The sequence below is a fragment of the Prionailurus bengalensis genome, chromosome D3 (genome assembly GCF_016509475.1).
Source record: "Prionailurus bengalensis isolate Pbe53 chromosome D3, Fcat_Pben_1.1_paternal_pri, whole genome shotgun sequence".
Classification (NCBI taxonomy): domain Eukaryota; kingdom Metazoa; phylum Chordata; class Mammalia; order Carnivora; family Felidae; genus Prionailurus; species Prionailurus bengalensis.
Genome location: NC_057356.1, coordinates 20,797,022 through 20,816,753, shown reverse-complemented (window position 1 = coordinate 20,816,753; position 19,732 = coordinate 20,797,022). Strand labels below are relative to the sequence as shown.

At 41.2% G+C, this 19,732-nt stretch overlaps 1 gene segment (V, D, J or C); it reads left to right on the top strand.

Moving 5' to 3' along the window:
* Positions 1 to 765: 765 nt before the first annotated feature.
* Positions 766 to 19,732, top strand: part of LOC122470388 — a 901,179-nt gene continuing 882,212 nt past the window's right edge. The window contains 2 exon segments of the V gene segment in view: positions 766 to 872; positions 990 to 1,314. Of these exon segments, the coding sequence occupies positions 827 to 872; positions 990 to 1,314 (371 nt within the window).

The following is a 19,732-nucleotide window of genomic DNA, read 5'->3' as shown; positions in this document are numbered from 1 at the left end:
CTTATATTCTATTTTCTCAAAGTTACTATCAAATCATGTAGTGTTTCATCCCCTCAACATATCATGACTAATGTCCTACTCCCCCCAAAGTCCATCTTTCTTCTGCGAAGGTGGTGTGCCTTATATGTCCTGTTGTAGGACACCTGGCCTCCACTCCACATGAAGAGAACTAGCCTCCTCCCTCATGTGGCCCTGCTGAGAGAGCAGCTCAGGTGTGTTTCCCCAGCCTTCTGCTTTCTCAATCCACTGTAGTCTCATGCATGGTGTGTGGTGGTGAATCAACCCCATGTTCTTCTCTGACAAAGCCAAAAGTCCTCAGTGGGAAGTCTGTTAATATTAGTTATCTTGGGCACTAGGGCATGTGACACATGTATGCTTGTGGACTGACAGTGACCAGGCTGTCAGGTCAGTGTCACTGACATCCTTTCCAGTGACAGACTGAAGTTTGACTAGTGGGCAGCAGGGGGTGCTATGGGAATCTCCAGGGTCTACACAGTGGGGATCTCCAGCTGTGTACTGGCCAACCCCCCTAGGGCTGGGGCACTATTGCCTATGTGTCAGCAGCTATGTCCCCTCTGGCTGGGAGGGGTCTCCTGCTCACAGGTCTGTGGAAGGCCCCAGCAGCTGCTTCCTCCCTGGTCCCTCCCAGGGGACAAACTCTGAGCCTTTGTGGAAATCAGCCCTCTCAGGAACAAAGCTGAGACTTCATCTAGAAGGCAGGAAACAAATTTTTGTGAATGGTCCCTCCCCTTTAAGGCCCTGGAGAAGATAAAAGGGGCTTGGCACATCCCAGGCTTGATCTGGGGCCACAGGTGGAGTCTCCGACATGGCTTGGACCCCTTTTTTCCTTGTGCTTCTGGCTCACTGCACAGGTAGGGACATCCCCAGATCCAGGGCAGCTCTTGAGTGGGTGTCACCCTCACTGTCACAGACCTCCAAGCAGCTTAACTTTGTCCCCTGCCTAGTCTCATGAGTGTCTGTGTTTGCAGGTTCCCTGTCTCAGCCGGTGCTGACCCAGCCACCCTCCCTCTCTGCATCTCTGGGAACTTCTGTGAGACTTACCTGTACCCTGAGCAGTGGCTTCAGAGTTGGTGATTTCTGGATAAACTGGTACCAGCAGAATCCAGGGAACCCTCCCCGGTATCTCCTGTACTACCACTCAGACTCAGATAAACACCAGGGCTCCGGGGTCCCCAGCCGCTTCTCTGGATCCAGTGATGCCTCGGCCAATGCAGGGCTTCTGCTCATCTCTGGGCTGCAGCCTGAGGATGAGGCTGACTATTACTGTAGCACATGGCATGGCAACTCTAAGTCTTACACTGTGTTCCAGACTCATGATGCAGTGAGACAAAAACCTCACCTGCAACTTCCTGACCTGGTGCACCACCCACAGCAGGGGCTCTGACCAAGTCCAGCTCAGGGGTTGGTTTCCATTGTCATTTCTTTTGTCAGTACCTGATTTGCCTTAGACCACTTGACCTGACAATATTTCATACTGTTGTTCAGATCAAAATTTGGATTAATCTATTGCTAGTATAGGCTCACTCTGTTAATGTTGCATTGGAGGTAATCCCATGCTTAGAGATTAATAGCTTTTAATGAAATAATTGAATGAGTCCAAAAATGTTGATTCAGGTTATGCCCTTCTAAGAGTGTAGAGTGACTCAGAGATACTTCTGGTCTGAGAGTTTCAATTTAGGGTTGGAATGCAGTCTTCACATGCTGCTTGGAATTGTATTCTCCATCAAAAGCAATCAACCATCAAAATTAAAAGTTAGAGAGGTGCCTGGGTGGCTCAGTTGGTTAAGCATCCGACTTTGGCTCATGTCATGATCTCCCGGTTCATGAGTTCGAGCCCCGCATTGGGCTGTGTGCTGACGGCTCAGAGTCTGGAGCCTGTTTCAGATTCTGTGTCTCCTTCTCTTTCTGCTCCTCCCTGGCTCTCACTGTCTCTCTCTCAAAAATAAATAGACATTAAAAAATTTTTTTTAATTAAAAGTTAGAAATAATACCATTTACAATAGCCCCAAAATATTAAATATGAAATACAAGGATAAATCTGACAGAATTTGGAAGTTTTATGCACTAAAAACTATAAACCATTCATGACAGAGATTAAATATTTAAATAAATCTGTAGGTATATCTGTCTTATGGGTCAAAATATTTAATGTGGTGAAGATGTCAATTCTCTCAGACTTGGCCAATACAATTGTTGCAATAACTTTGGGTAAAATGTCCTTGTAATGCTGTGGAATTCCAGAAAAAAAAAAAGAAACAATAAAAAAAGTGTACACAGATTTTAGCCCTAGGAGAATCCTGCTCTGCATTCACAGGGTATGCCTGTATCTATGGAGGATGAAGTATAGGAAGTTGGTTTGAAGTTAGAGGAAACAAATAAGGACAGCGCACAGGCATGCAGCTTCTGTCAGCAACATACACCAGGTAGGGGACCTGGTGTCCTGAGGGCTGATGAACAGAGTGTGGGTGCAACAGGGATAGGGGTGGGGGCTCCTGGGCACTAAGCCTGTGTGGTTACCACCAATGTCCATATGGGGTGATGAGTTTCTGTTCATCACCTCAACCCAGAGAAGGACCCTGCAACTTGTAACCTGTTGGAGGAGAATTGTGGCCATACAGGTGCTTTATTAAAGAGGGCACCATGTGATTCAGAAACTCTGACAGTACTTCCAAAGGTTACAAATGGAACTTGCATCCATAATTCCTGGGAAGACAGTCTGAAGAAAGTGGTCATAGAATAGATCACCTCCAATACCTGTCTTGGCCTGTCTTGGAAGGGATGTGGTTGTATCCCTGCAACATATAGGGTGTTGTTTGCTTGATCTTGTGGGTGTGTATGTAGTGGAAAGTCATGCCTACTGGGGAAATCTTACGTTCCCTGACACAGGCTTCCTTGAAACCCAGACTTCTCAGGGCCTTTGTTGGACTCAGGACACAGATTCCCCCCATCCTCCAACACTTACCATAGATTATTCCACAGAACAAAACCCACAAAGAGTCCATGAAATAGAGCTTATGATGTAGATATGGAGTACAACATGAGATTGAGAAAGATGTGTCTTAGTTTGGCGGCCTTAGGAACAGAATTGTGGATTGTCTACACCACATTCTGGATTTCCCCCCTCCTCATTGTCCCTGAAATGTCACAGTTCAGGTATGCTGACATTCATGCTTATGCAGGTATCCCTCTTCAGCTCTTCCCCACTCCCTCCACTGTGTAGACTTGTCCTGTGTTCACAACACCTTTCTTGCTGATTTGGGCTCTCTAAGGGACTGGAACCCCAGGAGTGAAAGCCAATGTCTACTGTACTGGAAGAAGCAACAGCAGTGGCTTGAAGGGTATAATTTTGACACATCAGCACTTGAGATATTTCATCAAAACTCTGGACCCATTGAAACAACCACATATTCGTAGGATGTTGGTCCTCTTGGTCGTCTCCATGTCACTGTATAGCTGAAGGTCTTGATTGCAACTTAAGGATGAAGGTGAACATCACTGAGCAGCAAAATGAAGAGGTCCCAGTGCCTCTCCAGTGCTCCAGGCCTGGGGAAAATGAGATTCAAGCTCCTTGAGCACCCACAGCCAATTTCATCTGTCTACAGTGACAATTTTAGATCTTTCTCCTTTTCTTGTTAGTGTTCCTCATCAGATCAAGTGAGGAAATGAAAAATATGTTTGTGTCTGGGCTTCTTCAAGTCCCTTACCCCTAGGAACAGCCAGGGATTTCTTCTTAGCTTATATTAAGACTTGGGGCTCCCATCCTTGATGACTCTCTCCTTTATGCACTTCCCTTCCCACTTACCAACCTCATTGCAGTCTCAAGATTTGTGTTCTGAATTCTCAAGTGAGTTAGGCTTTGGACAAAGTGAGCAGGATGCTAAATGTCTCCTCTTTCTATATGTATATATTTTTATCATTTAGATTCCTGTTTCCAAGCTGTACAGACACATCCATTCATGATGTTGGGATCAGATCTCAAGAACACCACCATGTATAGCAGAAAAAGCAGCAACACAGAGATGAACAGTATGGTCTGCAAACAAAACATGCAGGCAGAAGCCCTGGAAATGTGAACCTGGGGTTCTTGTCTAATTGGCATCTGAGATGAAAGCTCTGACTTCAGGTCTGTCAAGGAATGTTTCCATGGGGTCTCTTAGATCTTGTCCTAAGACAAGCCTGACCACTGGGACCAGACATGGGATGATCTGGACACAGTGTTCCAGATCTGTGAGGCACAGGATGCAGCCTCCCTCCTCCCCTTGTGGGCCCTTCACTCTCTGGAACTTACTGCATCTAGCTGTGCATCATCTACAATCTGTCCTCATCCTCTCAAATTATGTCCCCAAATCCAGTCCTTTGTGACAACATATTGTGATACTGTGTCACATTGGGCAGAAATCCCTTGATGCTAGCATCAGCCTGCCCTGGGGACCAGGTCCATGATAGGGTCAGGGCAGAACCAGTGACACAGAGTTCAGCTGAGCCGACTCAGGACAGTTGGCTGACCAAGAGGTCCTTCATTCCATACTATTTACTTAACATGTATTCAGTGTCACACTTGGGTCTAGGGGCTCAGGATAGAGAAGGGATAAGATAGGAATGGTCCCTGTCCTAAGGGTGATGATGCTGTCTGGGGAAGAGACAACAATCCAGTAAAAGTATCAATACACACAAAATGTTACTGTGAAGAGAGGTCAGCATGGTAGCGTGGGTATAGGAACCACTAGAGGGTTTGACAAGAAGGATCTGATTCAAGCTTATGAAGAAAAGTCCAGATGCTTCAGTGAACAAGAATGAACAGGAGGAAAGAGGGAGGCAACTGAGAAAGGCTGTGGCTGTTGGAGGAGAATGGGCAGACTCAGCAAGTTTGGGGAGGAAGGAGGTACTGAAGAATGGGGTGTGGCTTCAAGGCTGCTCTTAGGAACTGGATGAGATATGAGTGAGCCCTTGGAAAGAAGCTTCATGGGAAAGGGTGGAGAGATGAGACCCCAAGCTCATTTTCATGATGAAAACATCAACAGCCTCCCTGCCTTGCTCAGTGGTGACATGGGGATATTTCGTCTCCAGATGACAAGTGGGGAATCTTTCAGGGCTTCACTCTTTCTTCTCTGATAGTTATCCAAGATGTCTCTTCTCCATTACCCTCATGGCTCCAAGCTGATTTCCACATAGGGATAAAATACTCTTCGTTCCCAAGTATCACATCCACAGAACAAGCCCTCCAGAATGAGAAAGGGTTGTTCTCCTGGACCCACTGATCAGGAATCCCAGCCTTCAGGAGGACTGGACCAGACCACCCACACTATCTTCCCTCAAATCATCATGGTTCTCAGAAAGCGAATCATCTGGGGCATCTGGATGGCTCAGTCAGTTAACATCCGACTCTTGATTTTGGCTCAGGTCATGATCCCACAGTTCGTGAGTTTGGGCCCCCTGTCAGGTGCTGCTCTTGGAGCCTACTTGGAATTCTCTCTCTCTCCCTTTCTCTCTGCCCCTCTCCCACTCATGTTCTCTCTCTCTCTCTCTCTCTCTCTCTCTTTCAAAGTAAGTAAATAAGCATTTTTTAAAAGAAAAGGAATTATTTTATTTCTTTGGGAAACACAAGACTCATCCCTGGGTTTGGAGCTGGTGTCAATCACATGCTGACCACCTGGCTAGGAGATGTGGATACAGATAGGAGAGGAAAAGGTCAGAAGGTTTCCTCAAGTGTCCTCACCATGGACATCATGCAGTTCTCTACCAACTCTGCCCTCCACCTTCATAGCTAGTTCACATTGGGTTTTGTACTGTGGATACTGAGAGCAGGGCAAGGGACAGAGATCAGGGGGCTGCTGTCTCACAAAGTTTTATTTCTTACTCCCAGAACTTTCCAATGTCTTATAAAACACAAGATGCTCCCTGACCACCTGTGCTCCTCTCCTCCATCTGTCCCTTAGCTGAGAAGCAGACCCAGAGACCCAGCACAAGATGCTCTGCACACATCTCAGGATGAGTCCCCTTCTTCTCCCATCCCCAGTAAGTGCTACCCCAGGTCACCTCAGGTGCATGGCTGATAGTCTCCATCTCACAGGGTCCTGGTCACAGGAGGTGCTCTCACACTCACCTTCTTCTGTGTCCTGGGAGTGGGATCAGAGTTAGCCCAACTCAGAAAGCCAAACATCTGACTCTCATACAAATAAATAATGGACAAGTGTGAAATATTTTATTCAACTCATATATTTGTAAGGAGACTAGTAAAATGGTGAAGCTTGATTAGAGCATATCAAAAACCAAAGTACTTACAGTTCACCAGGAAAATGAGCTTTGAAGAAATATTTTTGTGTGTTGGAGATACACTGCTAAATTTTTAATAGGAGAAGAATCACATAAGAGGAAAACATCTGTGTCCTCAACAGAAGAGAACATGTCTACATGGGGATAGGTCAACTGCTCTGGACTTAGGTATCTGAGTAGAGACACCTCCTCAGTTCTGATCCATGAACAGCAAGGGAGTTGTGAACAAATTCATCCTAAGAGTCTGGGAAGAGCATACAGTCTTTCCTGAGGTGATGGGAGACCACATAAGGGGACATCTGGCCTGGCCCTATGTCAGGAGACAGTACACAGAGTGGTAGGGAAGCAGGAGATGTATCTGATGGGCTCTGGCCACCATGTCAGACAATAAGTGTGTCTGGACCTGGACACCAAGAACTCTAAGGACCCACTTTTGAAGAGTCAGGACTGATTAACACTAAGATGTGCCACCAGGCACTGCCTGCGCCTTCTGCCTAGGGCACACAGCTATAACCTCCACACCTCCTGGTCCCACACAGTCCCTCCCCTGTCCACCACCTTGACATACTCAGCAGAGGGGACTGACCCAGGGCCAGTGAGGGGTCTCACTTGCATGGAAGGGCCCTCTCTCTGTCAGAGATTGAAGAGGAGAAGGGAGAATTTAGGGGAGGTTATGCTCAGCTGTGGGGCCACAGAAAGCAGGATTGGTGATAAGTTCCACCATGGCCTAGTCCCCTCTCCTCACCTTCCTTGCTCACTGCACAGGTGACTGGATGCAAAAACAGGGGAATGGTCCCTGGGAGAATACTTGGACCTATTCTGCCTCTTGTCTCCAGACCCTAATATCACCTTTTTTTTTTTTTTAATTTAAATTCAAGTTAGTTAACACAGAGTACAGTATTGGTTTCAGGAGTAGAATTTAGTGATTCATCACTTACATATAGCACCCATTGCTCATCCCAACGAGTGCCCTCCCTAATGCCCATCATTAGCCCCTCCCCCATCCATCTCCCCTCCGGCAACCCTGTTTGTTCTCTGTATTTAAGAGTCTCTAGTTGTTTGTCTCCCTCTCTGTTTTTATCTTATTTTATTTTTCCTTACCTTCCACTATGTTTTGTTTCTTAAATTCCACATATGAGTGAAATCATATAGTATTTGTATTTATCTGACTGACTTATTTCTCTTACCATAATATACTCTAGTTCCATCCATGTTGTTGAAAATGGCAAAATTTCATTCTTTTTGATTGCTGAGTAATATTCCATTGTATGTATGTATATATATATATATATATATGTATGTATATATATTGTGTATATATAGGTATACAATATATATACAATGTATATATACATATATATACACAATATATACAATTGTATATGTATACAATACATATGTATACAATATATACAATGTATATATATATGTGTATATATGTATGTATATACATATATATGTATATACATATATGTATATATATGTGTATATGTGTATGTATATATATATGTATATATTGTATATATATGTATATATGTGTATATATATATATATACATTGTATGTATATATATATGTATGTATATATATATACATACATACATACCACATCTTTATCCATTCATCAGTTGATGGAAATTTGGGCTCATTCCATAATTTGGCTATTATTAGTATTTCTACTATTAATGAACAACACTGAACAGAATGCCTATTATTTTTTAATAAAAAATTGTCTTTAAAAAAACAAAGCTTTCAAAGAAAAGGATATTTCAGAAGATAAAACCCTTGTAAAGGCAAAATTATATAGAGCATAGGTTTTCTTTTAGTTAAATTCATGGAATAATTTTGTTGAAATTATAATCTTAGATTTTCACTTATCAGTTTAAATATGTTGGTGCATTTAGAATCTCAAAGTAACACAACTTCTCTGTACCACACTCACACACAACTGAACACGCTGACAGTTTGTTCTTTTCCATTCCAAGCAAATCCTGGAACTAAAATCAGTTAAGACTCTTGTGCATACTATTTTTAGAGTTATTAAAACATCTGTTGATGATATTTTGGTAAATGGGACTAATGGTTTTATGGGTTTGTTTTCTTTTCTTTTCTTTTTTGGCTAACATCTATCTTCCTGGCAAAGTCATATGTAAAACGGGCACATTTTCACACACAAGCATATAAATTGACCCCCCCCCCCATAACACTCACTATGGGCAATTCTTTTTTACACCCTCTATTTGGAATGTGGATTCTAACATTCACCACATCTCAGTCTCCTGGGAACAGATACTGCTCAAGGAATTCAGAGTTTTAAGTAAAATGCTGCAGAGAACGTTATTTGTCACACCCCTGTGTCCTGTGCTTGCAGAAGTGATTCCTAGGAGTGAGTCACTGTGTTAAAAACGATTTGTAAAAAAACCAAGTGGATGATGGTAGTGCTCAAGTGTGTGAGATATTGACGAGTAAGATTCACTTGGCATCAATTCACTGGCCTGGGGCCTTCCCTTAACTTTTCATCCCTAGAGAGAGGCTCCTTCTCCTCTCAGTGGTGTGGGGGCATATGTCCAGGGAAGGGTAGCCATGGTCAGAAGGGGCTCACATGAGAGAAAACAATGTAGCATCCTTCACAGAAGAGGCCATGTGGCCATGAGGACCCATCATTGCTCTGGACTTGATCCTAATCTAAGAGGAATTTGTGTAGAGACATCACCTCAGTCTTGACCCAAGAACACCCAAGGGAACCATGGACACACTGATCCTGAGGAGTCTGAGTAGAGCATAAATCTGCCCTGAGATGATGGGAGGTCACATAAGATATGGCCTTAGTGCAGGGGACAGTGGAAAGAGCAGTGAGGAGGTAGGAGCTGTCTCTTATGGGCTCTGGTCACCATATCACACAACAGTGTGCCGGGAATGGACATTGGATGGCACTCAGTCCTGTTTATTAAGTTTAAGGGATGATCATAGCTGGGAGTTGCCACCTAGCACTGCCTGTGCCCTCTGCTCAGGGTTCACAGCTGAGACTTATCCACCCCCTGGACCCACACAGCTCCTTCCCTGCCCACTCCCTTGACATCTTCAGGCAGAGAGACCTGACCCAGGCCAGTGAGGGGTCAGAGAGCTGGGGTGTTATTTGAATGGAAGGGCCCTCTCTCTGTCAGAGATTGAAGAGAAGGGAGGCATTAGGGGAGATTCTGTTCAGCTGTGGGGCCACAGAAGGCAGGATCAGTGATGGTCTCCATCATGGCCTGGTCCCCTCTCCATCTCACCCTCCTCAATCACTGCACTTTGACTAGATGGGGGGACAAGAGAAGGGGCCCTGGGAGGACATATGTGGCTCTTCTTCCTCTTTTCTCATTTCCCCAACATCACCCTGTGTCTCTCCCCCTTGCAGGGTCCTGGGCCCATTCTGTGCTGACTCAGCCACTTTCAGTATCTGGGTACCTAGGCCAGAGTGTCACCATCTTCTGCACTTGGAGCAGCTCCAACATTGGTGGTAATGGTGTGAATGAGTACCAAGAGCTCCCAGGCATGGCCCCCAAATGTACTTTGTAAGGTAATAGCAATCAACCCTTGAGGGTCCCCAATCACTTTTCTGGCTCCATGTCTGGCAACTCTGTCTCCCTGAATAACACTGGACTAAGGAGTGAGGATAATGTGGCTCCTCATAGTCTCCCATGACAATATTCTCGGCTCACACAGAGCCTCCAGCCTATGGGAACTGAGATCAGAACCCTTTTCTCATTTGCTGGGTGGGTGGCCCCAGCAGCTGTTCAGGCTCAACCTGTGGCTTCTACTTCTGATGCTCCTGCTGCTGCTACCAAGGGTCTAGGTCCATTGAGGGTCACAACCTGGGAGTGAGGTCTACTCCTTTCCTTCTGTCTCCAAGTTACTCACAGCAGCCCCTTCCTAGACAAACGGTCTCAAAGCAAGAGAAAGGCGACCTCTCCTATCAGGTTGGGACACAGGGTCTCTTTGCACTGAAGTTCATGGACTGGGGGTGGCAGGTCCACTGTGTTCATCTCACACCTGACCTCTGAGGAATCCAGTGTCTCTATCCTTGGTCATTTACCTATTTCTAGAAACCCAGAGCTATAGTATCCTCTCACTAGTCCTCAACAGGAATGCCTGTTGTTTCTGCTCATTGGAGAGATTTCTTCTGCCACTGCTGCACCAGTCCCAGAATATCTTTGACTCAAGCATAAATTTAGGTCTTTTGGAATGACTCCTTGTCCATTACCATTAATTCTGAAATCTAACTATGGATTTTTTTTCTTGCTTAATTGTGTTTCTAATACTTGAAGAATAAGGTTGAGTCATAATGGAATTATAGGTTACTTTTTCCTGTTCCTGATCTTGTGGAAATGTCCTCCCACAATCCCTCTAGTAGTTAAGGTGCTGGCTGAGGAACTGAGTCATGTTTGTGGGAGAGATTATATTAATACGTTATAAATGTCTCTGTCTGTTTCTATTTTATGTGTTTGTTACAAGAATTTGTTTTAAATTCTGTCAATGGCTCTTTCAGGATCTATTCAGATCATATGCTTTATTTATTTGTGTTAAAATGATGTTTTATTTTAAGGAGTTTTCAGTATGAAAAAAATAGAGTTTACAATATGGAACCAAACACGTATACCTGGAATAAACCACATATGTTCATGATATATCAATTTATTAATATGATATTGGAATATCTTTGTTGATATATTTTGAGATATTTACATCAATATTTCATAATATTAGTCTGAAATTTTCTTTTTTTAATTTTTTTCTTTAACATTTATTTATTATTGAGAGACAGAGAGACACAGAGTGTGAGCAGGGGAAGGGTAGAGAGAGAGGGAGACACAGAATCTGAAATAGGCTTCAGGCTTTACCCTTTACCCATTTGACCCATTCCCCCACCACAATCCCTCCAGCAACCCTCAGTTTGTTCTCTGTATTTAAGAGTCTCTTATATTTTGTCCCCCCCCATTTGTATATTTTTGCTTCCCTTACCTTATGTTCATCTGTTTTGTATCTTAAATTCCTCATATGAGTGAAGTCATATGATATTTGTCGTTCTCTAATTTTGCTTAGCATAATGCACTCTAAGTTCCATCTACATTGTTGCAAATGGCAAGATTTCATTCTTTTTGATTGCCAAGTAATACTATGATATATATATATATATATATATATATATATATATATATATATCATGTCTTCTTTATCCATTCATCTATTGATGGACATTTGGGCCTTTTCCATACTTAGGCTATTGTCGATAGTGCTGCTATAAACATTGGGGCATATGTACCCCTTTGAAACAGCACACCTGTATTCCTTGGGTAAATATCTAGTAGTGCAATTGCTGGGTCATAAGGTAGTTCTATTTTTAATTTTTTGAGGAACTTTCATACTGTTTTCCGGAGTGGCTGCACCAGTTTGCATTCCCATTAGCAGTGCAAAAGGGTTCCTCTTTCTCCGCATCCTCACCAACATCTGTTGTTGCCTGAATTGTTAATGTTAGCCATTCTGACAGGTGTAAGGTGGTATATCATTTTGGTTTTATTTGTATTTCCCTGATGATGAGTGATGGTGAACATTTTTTCATATGTCTGTTAGCTATCTGGATGTTTTCTTTGGAGAAGTGTCTATTCATGTCTTTTGCCTATTTCTTCACTGGATTGTTCTTTTGGGTGTTGGGTGTTATTTGTTTTTGGGTGTTATTTGATAAGTTATTTATAGATTTTGGATACTAACCCTTTATATGATATGTCACTTGCAAATATATTCTCCCATTCCATCGGTTGCCTTTTAGTTTTGTTGATTGTTTCCTTTGCTGTGCAGAAGATGTTATCTTGATGAAGTCCCAATAGTTCATTTTTGCTTTTGTTTCCCATACATCTAGAGACATGTTAAGTAAGAAGTTGCTGTGGCTGAGGTCACAGAGGTTTTTCCTGCTTTCTCCTCTAGGATTTTGATGTTTTCCTGTCTTACATTTAGGTCTTTCATCCATTTTGAGTTTATTTTTGTGTATGGTGTAAGAAAGTGGTTCAGGTTCATTTCTTTGCATGTCGCTGTCCAGTTTTCCCAGCACCATTTGCTGAAGAGACTGTCTTTATTTCATTGGATATTCCTTCCTGCTTTGTCAAAGATTAGTTGGCTATGCGTTTGTGGGTCCATTTCTAGGTTCCCTATTATGTTCCATTGATCTGAGTGTCTGTTTTTTGTGCTACTACCATACTGTCTTGATGATTACTGGTTTGTAATACAACTTGAAGTCTGGGATTGTGATGCCTCCAGTTTTGGTTTTCTTTTTCAGGATTGCTTTGGCTATTCAGGTTTCTGTGTGCTTCCATACAAATTTTAAGATTGTTTGTTCTAGCTCTGTGAAGAATGCTGGTGTTATTTTGATAGGGATTGCTTAAATCTATTAAAAATTTTTTAAGTTTATTTATTTTTTAGAGAGAGAGAGACAGAGTGTGAACAGGGGAGGGGCAGAGAGAGAGAGGAAGACACAGAATCTGAAGCAGATTCCAGGCTCTGAGTGGTCAGCAGGGAGCCCGATGCAGGGCTCGAACCCACGAACTATGAGATCATGACCTGAGCCAAAGTCAGATGCTTAACTGACTGAGTCACCCAGGCACCCCTTAAATCTATTTTTACTGGAGGTTACCAGTAATAACTTTTTCATTTTTTTCAGATATCATTTCTTATTTCGTATATTTGTGCATGGGCCATTTTCATTCAAAAGTTAGTAAGTGGTTGTTCTATTCTATCATTGGTAAACATGATTTTGACGTGTGCCGGTTAGACCCACTATTCCTTGATGATCTCCCTCTTTTATAATTTTGTTCATTATGATGGGAAATGTTTATTTTTTGTTTTTTTTTTAGTTTCTTAAATTTGGCAGAATTCTAAATTCTCCCTCTTGATTGCTCTTCTCTTTACCATAGGGATTTTGCAAAGCTCTTATTCTCTCATTTTTAAAAAATAGGCTTTATTTTTAAGATAAATTTTAAGTTTATGGCAAATTTGAATGAAAAAGTGCAAAGATTTCCCAAATGTTGGCTGGAAAAATGATCTTGTGTTAGCACCAACTCCTGGGAACACTTCCTAATATCTTCTGAGATTCTACTCAGTCTCAAGTAAGCAGCAGGGTCCTGGGATCCAAGCTGTTTCTCTGCATCTAATGATGCTTTGAAGAACTCAGGACATTAAAAATTAAATTGTGGTCTTCATCCTGGTGACAAAACTGATCAATATTGTCAGGTATGGGGTGACAAGAACACTGCTCACACTGAGCTCCAGGTCACTGGGGAAGGGGGGCAAACCCCTCTGCTTGTGCTGCCTAGGTTCTCACTAGGTGCTCAGTGCCAGTGACAACAGCCAGCTTCATACAGCCAGTCAATAGCTTGACATGGAGCTATCACTTAGGGAATGTCTGCCATATTGCTAATTGGACATTCTGAGCTTTTTCATCTCTACACGGCATCAAATCATTTTCCAGGTCATAGAATCATGCTAGCGTGACCATAGGGGATAATGTAGATTCTTATGTAGCACAGGAGATGTATTCACCAAAATTATCCTGTTGTGGTCAATTAAAAATCAAGAAGTAGACTAAACAGGAGGGGCCAAGATGGCAGAGCGGTATGGAAGTTCTCTGCTTCTCTCATCCCTGAAATGCAGCTAGATCAGCACCAAACCATTTTACACACCTAGAAAATTGATCTGAGGATTTACACAACAATCTGCATAACTCGAGCCATAGAACTTGGTAGGTACGTGGCATGGAGAGGTGAACTTGAGGAGAGAGAAGTCATGAAGGGTAAGGAGCTATTTTCATGGAGAGAGGACAGAGAAAGGGTGGCAAGTACAGGAAAAACACTCTTCCTGAAAGTAGTTGGAGAGAAAGAGAAAGAGTGGAAACACCCACAAATCACTGAACAAGAAAGAGAGAAAGGAGAAAGGAGAGGGTTTCAAATACCATTAGGACTCTATAATCAGAGTTGGAAATTCTGCAGCTCAATACCTGGCAGTGCTCTGGTGGGAAGGGCAAATCCCCAGGAGCAGGCAGTGAGGTCTGAGGGGTCTGTGGGCCACACAGGGAGAAGTTCCCTACCAAGAGGACATTTGGTAGAGGCCCATGGCCTCCCCACAGGCAAAGATCCCAGTGGACCCTGGAGACAGCCACGCTTGTTGGCATTGGGACAAAGATGCCAGGGTATAGTGAAACCTGGCTCTGGTTGTGTGTTGTGATTTACCATAATCCCTGAACCTCTGAAGCTGCATGATTGCACGAACTTTTTCTGGGGCAAGCCAGCACCCAGCCACAATCTCGAGCCTCTGCAGCAGCATGATCACATGAATGTTCCTGGGAGCAAACCAGCACCTGGCCATTGCTCGGTGAGACCCTCCCCCAGAGGGTCAGAATGGGTCCAAGCTGTAGGGCTCTCAGAAGTGAGGGGTTTGGAAACACAGTCCCATCTGAGATAAAAGTCAGGAGGGGTGCCTCCTGGCAGGCTGCCAGCTTGGTCATGGACAGTGTAGAAATGGGGAGTGGATGGAAGCTGGAGACAAAGGGGGAATGCTTGATTGCTGGTAGGTGAGAGTGCAGTGTTCCTATGCCAGAGACTGGGAATCTGGGTAAAGCCATTTTCATCTCCCCCATGCATGCACATACCTGTGCGTGCACATACCTGTGCATGCACATGTGGGCAACACCTATCCACCCCAGTAAGCTAAGAAGCGCCACCTAGAGGAGATTATACCACTACACCATTACACCAAGCCCCGCCCAAATATGCCAACCAAGCCTAGAGGACCACCACAAGTCTCTCTGCCTGCTTAGTGTATGTACTATAAAGTGCTTCATAGTTTGACTTCTAGGGGAATCTGGATGTAATTTCATTCAGATTTCATTCTGTTTGCTGGTCCATCTGTTCGGTTTTTTTTTCTTTCTTCTTTTTCTTTTCTTATTCTTGGATACAGAAAGAGAAAAAAAAATATTTTTACTTTCTGTTTTTATGAAAGTTTGTCTCTTTTTAAATTTTTACTATATTATATATTTTTGTAAATATTTTTTATTCTATTTTATTTTCTTTATTTCATTTTATTCTATTTTATTGTGTATATTTGTTTTAATTTTTAAACGTTTTCTTGCTTCTTTTCTTTTCTTTCTTTCCTTTTTTCTCTATTCTATCAAGCTTCTTTCAACAATGAAACCAAATCACACCTAAAATTAGCTTTTTTATTTGATTGTTTGTGATGTTTTTAACTTTTTAATTTTAATTTTATTAATTCTTTTTCTTCCTCCAAAATGAGAAAATGAAAGAATTCACCCCCAAAATAGAACAGGAAGAAATGACAGCCAGGGACTTAATCAACACAGATACAAGCAATATGTCTGAATCAGAATTTATACTCATGATAATAAGAACACTAGCTGGGTTTGAAAAAAGCATAGAATCCCTTTTGGCAGAGATAAAACAAGTAAAATCTAGTCAAGATGAAATTAAAAACGTTATAACTGAGATGCAATCTTGAATAGATGCCATGGGGGCAAGGATGGATGAACCAGAGTAACAAATAGCTATATGGAAAACAAACTAATAGAGAATACTGAAGAGGATAAAAAGAGAGAAACTAAGGCAAAAGAGTATGATTTAAGAATTAGAGAAATCAGTGACTCATTACAAAAGAATAACATCTGAATCATAGAAGTTCAAGAAGATGAAGAGAGAGAAAAAGGGGTAGAAGGTTTATGTGAGCAAATCATAGCAGAAAAATTTCCTAACCCAGGGAAAGACACAGACATCAAAATCCAAAAAGCACAGAATACTCCCATAGATTCAACAAAAACCGACTATCAACAAGGCATATCATAGTCAAATTCACAAAATACACAGACATGGAAAGAATTATGAAAGCAGCAAGGGAAAAAAAAAGTCCTTAACCTATAAGGGAAGACAGATCAAGTTCGCAGCAGACCTATCCACAGAAATTTGGTAAGCCAGAAAAAAGTGGCAGGATATAGTCAGAGTATTGAATTGGAAAAATATGCAGCCAAGAATTCTTTATACAGCATGGCTGTCACTCAAAATAGAAGGAGAGATAAAGAGTTTCCCAGACAAACAAAAACTAAAGGAGTTTGTGACCACTAAACCAGTCCTTCAAGATATTTTAAAGGGAATCTCTGAGGGAAAAAACATGAAACAAAACAATAAAGCTAAACAACAGAGACTAGAAAGGAATAGAAGACACCACCAGAAACTCCAACTCTATAGGGAATACAATGGTAACAAATTCATATCTTTCTGTGCTCACTCTAAATGTCAACGGACAAAAGACATAGAGTAACAGAATAAAAAAAAAAACAAGATCCATCTATATGCTATTTACAAGAGACTCACTTTAGACCTGAAGCCACCTTCAAATTGAAAGTAAGGGGATGGAGAACCATCTATCATGCTAATGGTCTCCAAAAGAAAGCCAGAGTAGCCATACTTATAACAGACAATCTAGACTTTAAAATAAAGACTGTAACAAGAGATGAAGAAGGGCATTATATCATAATTAAGGATTCTATCCACCAAGAAGATCTAACAATTATAAACATTTATGCCCCCAACGTGGACACAAATATATACATCAGTTAATCACAAACATAAAGAAATTCATTGATAATAATACCATAATAGTAGAGGACTTCAACACCCAACTTACAATGATGGACAGATCATCTAAGCAGAAAATCAACAAGGAAACAATGGCTTTATTTGACACGCTGGATGGGATGAACTTAACAGATATATTCAGAACATTTCACCCTGAAGCAGCAGAATATGCATTCTTCTTGAGTGCACATAGAACATTCCCCAGAATAGATCATATACTGGGACACAAATCAGACCTCAACAAGTAAAAAAAAATTGAGATCATACCATATATATTTTCAGACCACAATGCTGTAAAACTCGAAATCAACCACAAGAAAAATTTGGGAGACTAAAGAACATCTTACTAAAGAATGAATGGGCTAACCAAGAAGTTAAAGAGGAAATTAAAAAGTACATGGAAGCCAATTAAAATCATAAAACCACAGCCCAAAACCTCTGGGACACAGCAAAGGCAGTCATAAAAGGAAATTATATAGCAATCCAGCCTTCCTAAAGAAGGAAGAAAGGTCTTAGATACACAACCTAACCTTATACCTTAAAGAGTTGGAAAAAGAACAGCAAATATAACCCCAAACAAGGAGAAGATGGGAAATGATAAGGATTAGAGCAGATGTCAATGCTATAAAAAAAAAAAACACAAAAACAAAAAAAGTAGAACAGATCGATGAAACCAGAAGCTGGATATTTGAAGGAATTAACAAGATTGATAAACCCCTAGCCAGTTTGATGAAAAAGAAAAAGGAAAGGACCCAAATAAATATGAAATCAAAAATGAAAGAGGAGAGATCACAACCAACACTGCAGAAATACAATCATAAGAGAATATTATGAGCAATTATATGCCAATAAACTGGGCAATCTGGAAGAAATGGAAAAATTCCTAGAAACATATAAACTACCAAAACTGAAACAGGAAGAAATAGAAAATTTGAACAGACCCATAACCAGTAAAGAAATTGAATCAGTAATCAAAAATCTCCCCCAAAACAAGAGGCCAGGGCCAAATGGCTTTCCAGAGGAATTCTACCAAATATTTAAAGAAGAGTTAACCCTATACTTTTGAAACTGTTTCAAAAAATAGAAATGTAAGAAAAACTTCCAAACTCATTCTAGAGGCCAGCATTACCCTGAGTCCAAAACCAGACAAAGACCACTAAAAAGTAGCACTAAAGACTAATTTCCCTGATGAACATGGATGCAAAAATCCTCAACAAGATATTAGCCAACCGGATCCAACAATACATTAAAAAAATTATTCACCACGACTAAGGGGGACTTATACCTGGGATGCAGGGCTGGTTCAATATCCACAAAACAATCAATGTGATTCATCACATCAATAAAAGAAAGGATAAGAACCACACGATCCTCTCAATATATGCAGAGAAAGCATTTGACAAAATACAGCATTCTTTATTGATAAAAATCCTCAATAAAGTAGGGATAGAAGGATCATACCTCAAGATCATAAAAGCCATATACAAAAGACCCACCACTAATATCATCCTCAATAGGGAAAAACTGAGAGCTTTCCCCCTAATGTCAGGAAAATGACAGGAATGTCCATTCTTGCCACTGTTATTCAACATAGTATTGGAAGTCCTAGCCTCAGCAATTAGACAACACAAATAAATAAAGGCATCCAAACTGGTGAGGAGGAAGTCAAACTTTCACATTTCACAGATGACATGATACTTTATATGGAAAACCCAAAAGATCCACCAAAAAACTTCTAGAACTGATTCTTCAGCAAAGTTGCAGGATACAAAGTCAATGCAGAAAAATTGGTTGCCTTTCTATATACCAATAAAAGCAGCAGAAGGAGAAATCAAGAAATTGATCACATTTACAATTGCACCAAAACCCATAAAATAGCTAGGAATAAACCTAACCAAAGAGATGAAAAATCTATATATTGAAAACTATATAGAAAGCTTATGAAGGAAATGGAAGACACACACAAAAAAGGAAATATATTCCCTGCTTCTGGATTAGAAGAACAGATATTGTTAAAAATGTCGATACTACTCAAAGCAATCTACATATTCAATGTGATCCCTATCAAAATAACATCAGCGTTCTTCACAGAGCTAGAACAAACAATCCTAAAATTTGTATGAAACCAGAAAAGATCCTGAATAGCCAAAGCAATCCTGAAACAAAAGCTGAAAGCAATCCTGAAACCAAAGCTGGAGGCATCACAATTCTGGACTTCAAGCTGTATTAGATAGTTGTATTATCAAGACAGTATACTACTAGAACAAAAACAGACACATAGATCAATGGAACAGAATAGAGAACCTAGAAATGGACCCATAAACGTATGGCCAACTAATCTTTGACAAAGCAGGAAAGAATATCCAAGGGAATAAAGATAGTCTTTTCAGCAAATGGTGCTGGGAAAACTGAACAATAACATGCAGAAGAATGAACTTGGATGACTTTCTTACACCATGCACAAAAATAAACTCAAAATGGATGAAAGACTTAAACATAAGACAGGAAGCCATCAAAATCCTAGAGGAGAAAGCAGACAAAAACCTCTTTGACCTTGGCTGTATCAACTTCTTACTCAACATATCTCCAGAGGCAAGGGAAACAATAGCAAAAAATGAACTCTTGGAACCTCATCAAGATAAAAAACTTCTGCACAGGAAAGGAAACAATCAGCAAAACTAAAAAGCAACTGATAGAATGGGAGAATATATTTGCAGATGACATATCAGATAAAAGATTAGATTACAAAATTTATAAATAATTTTTCAAACT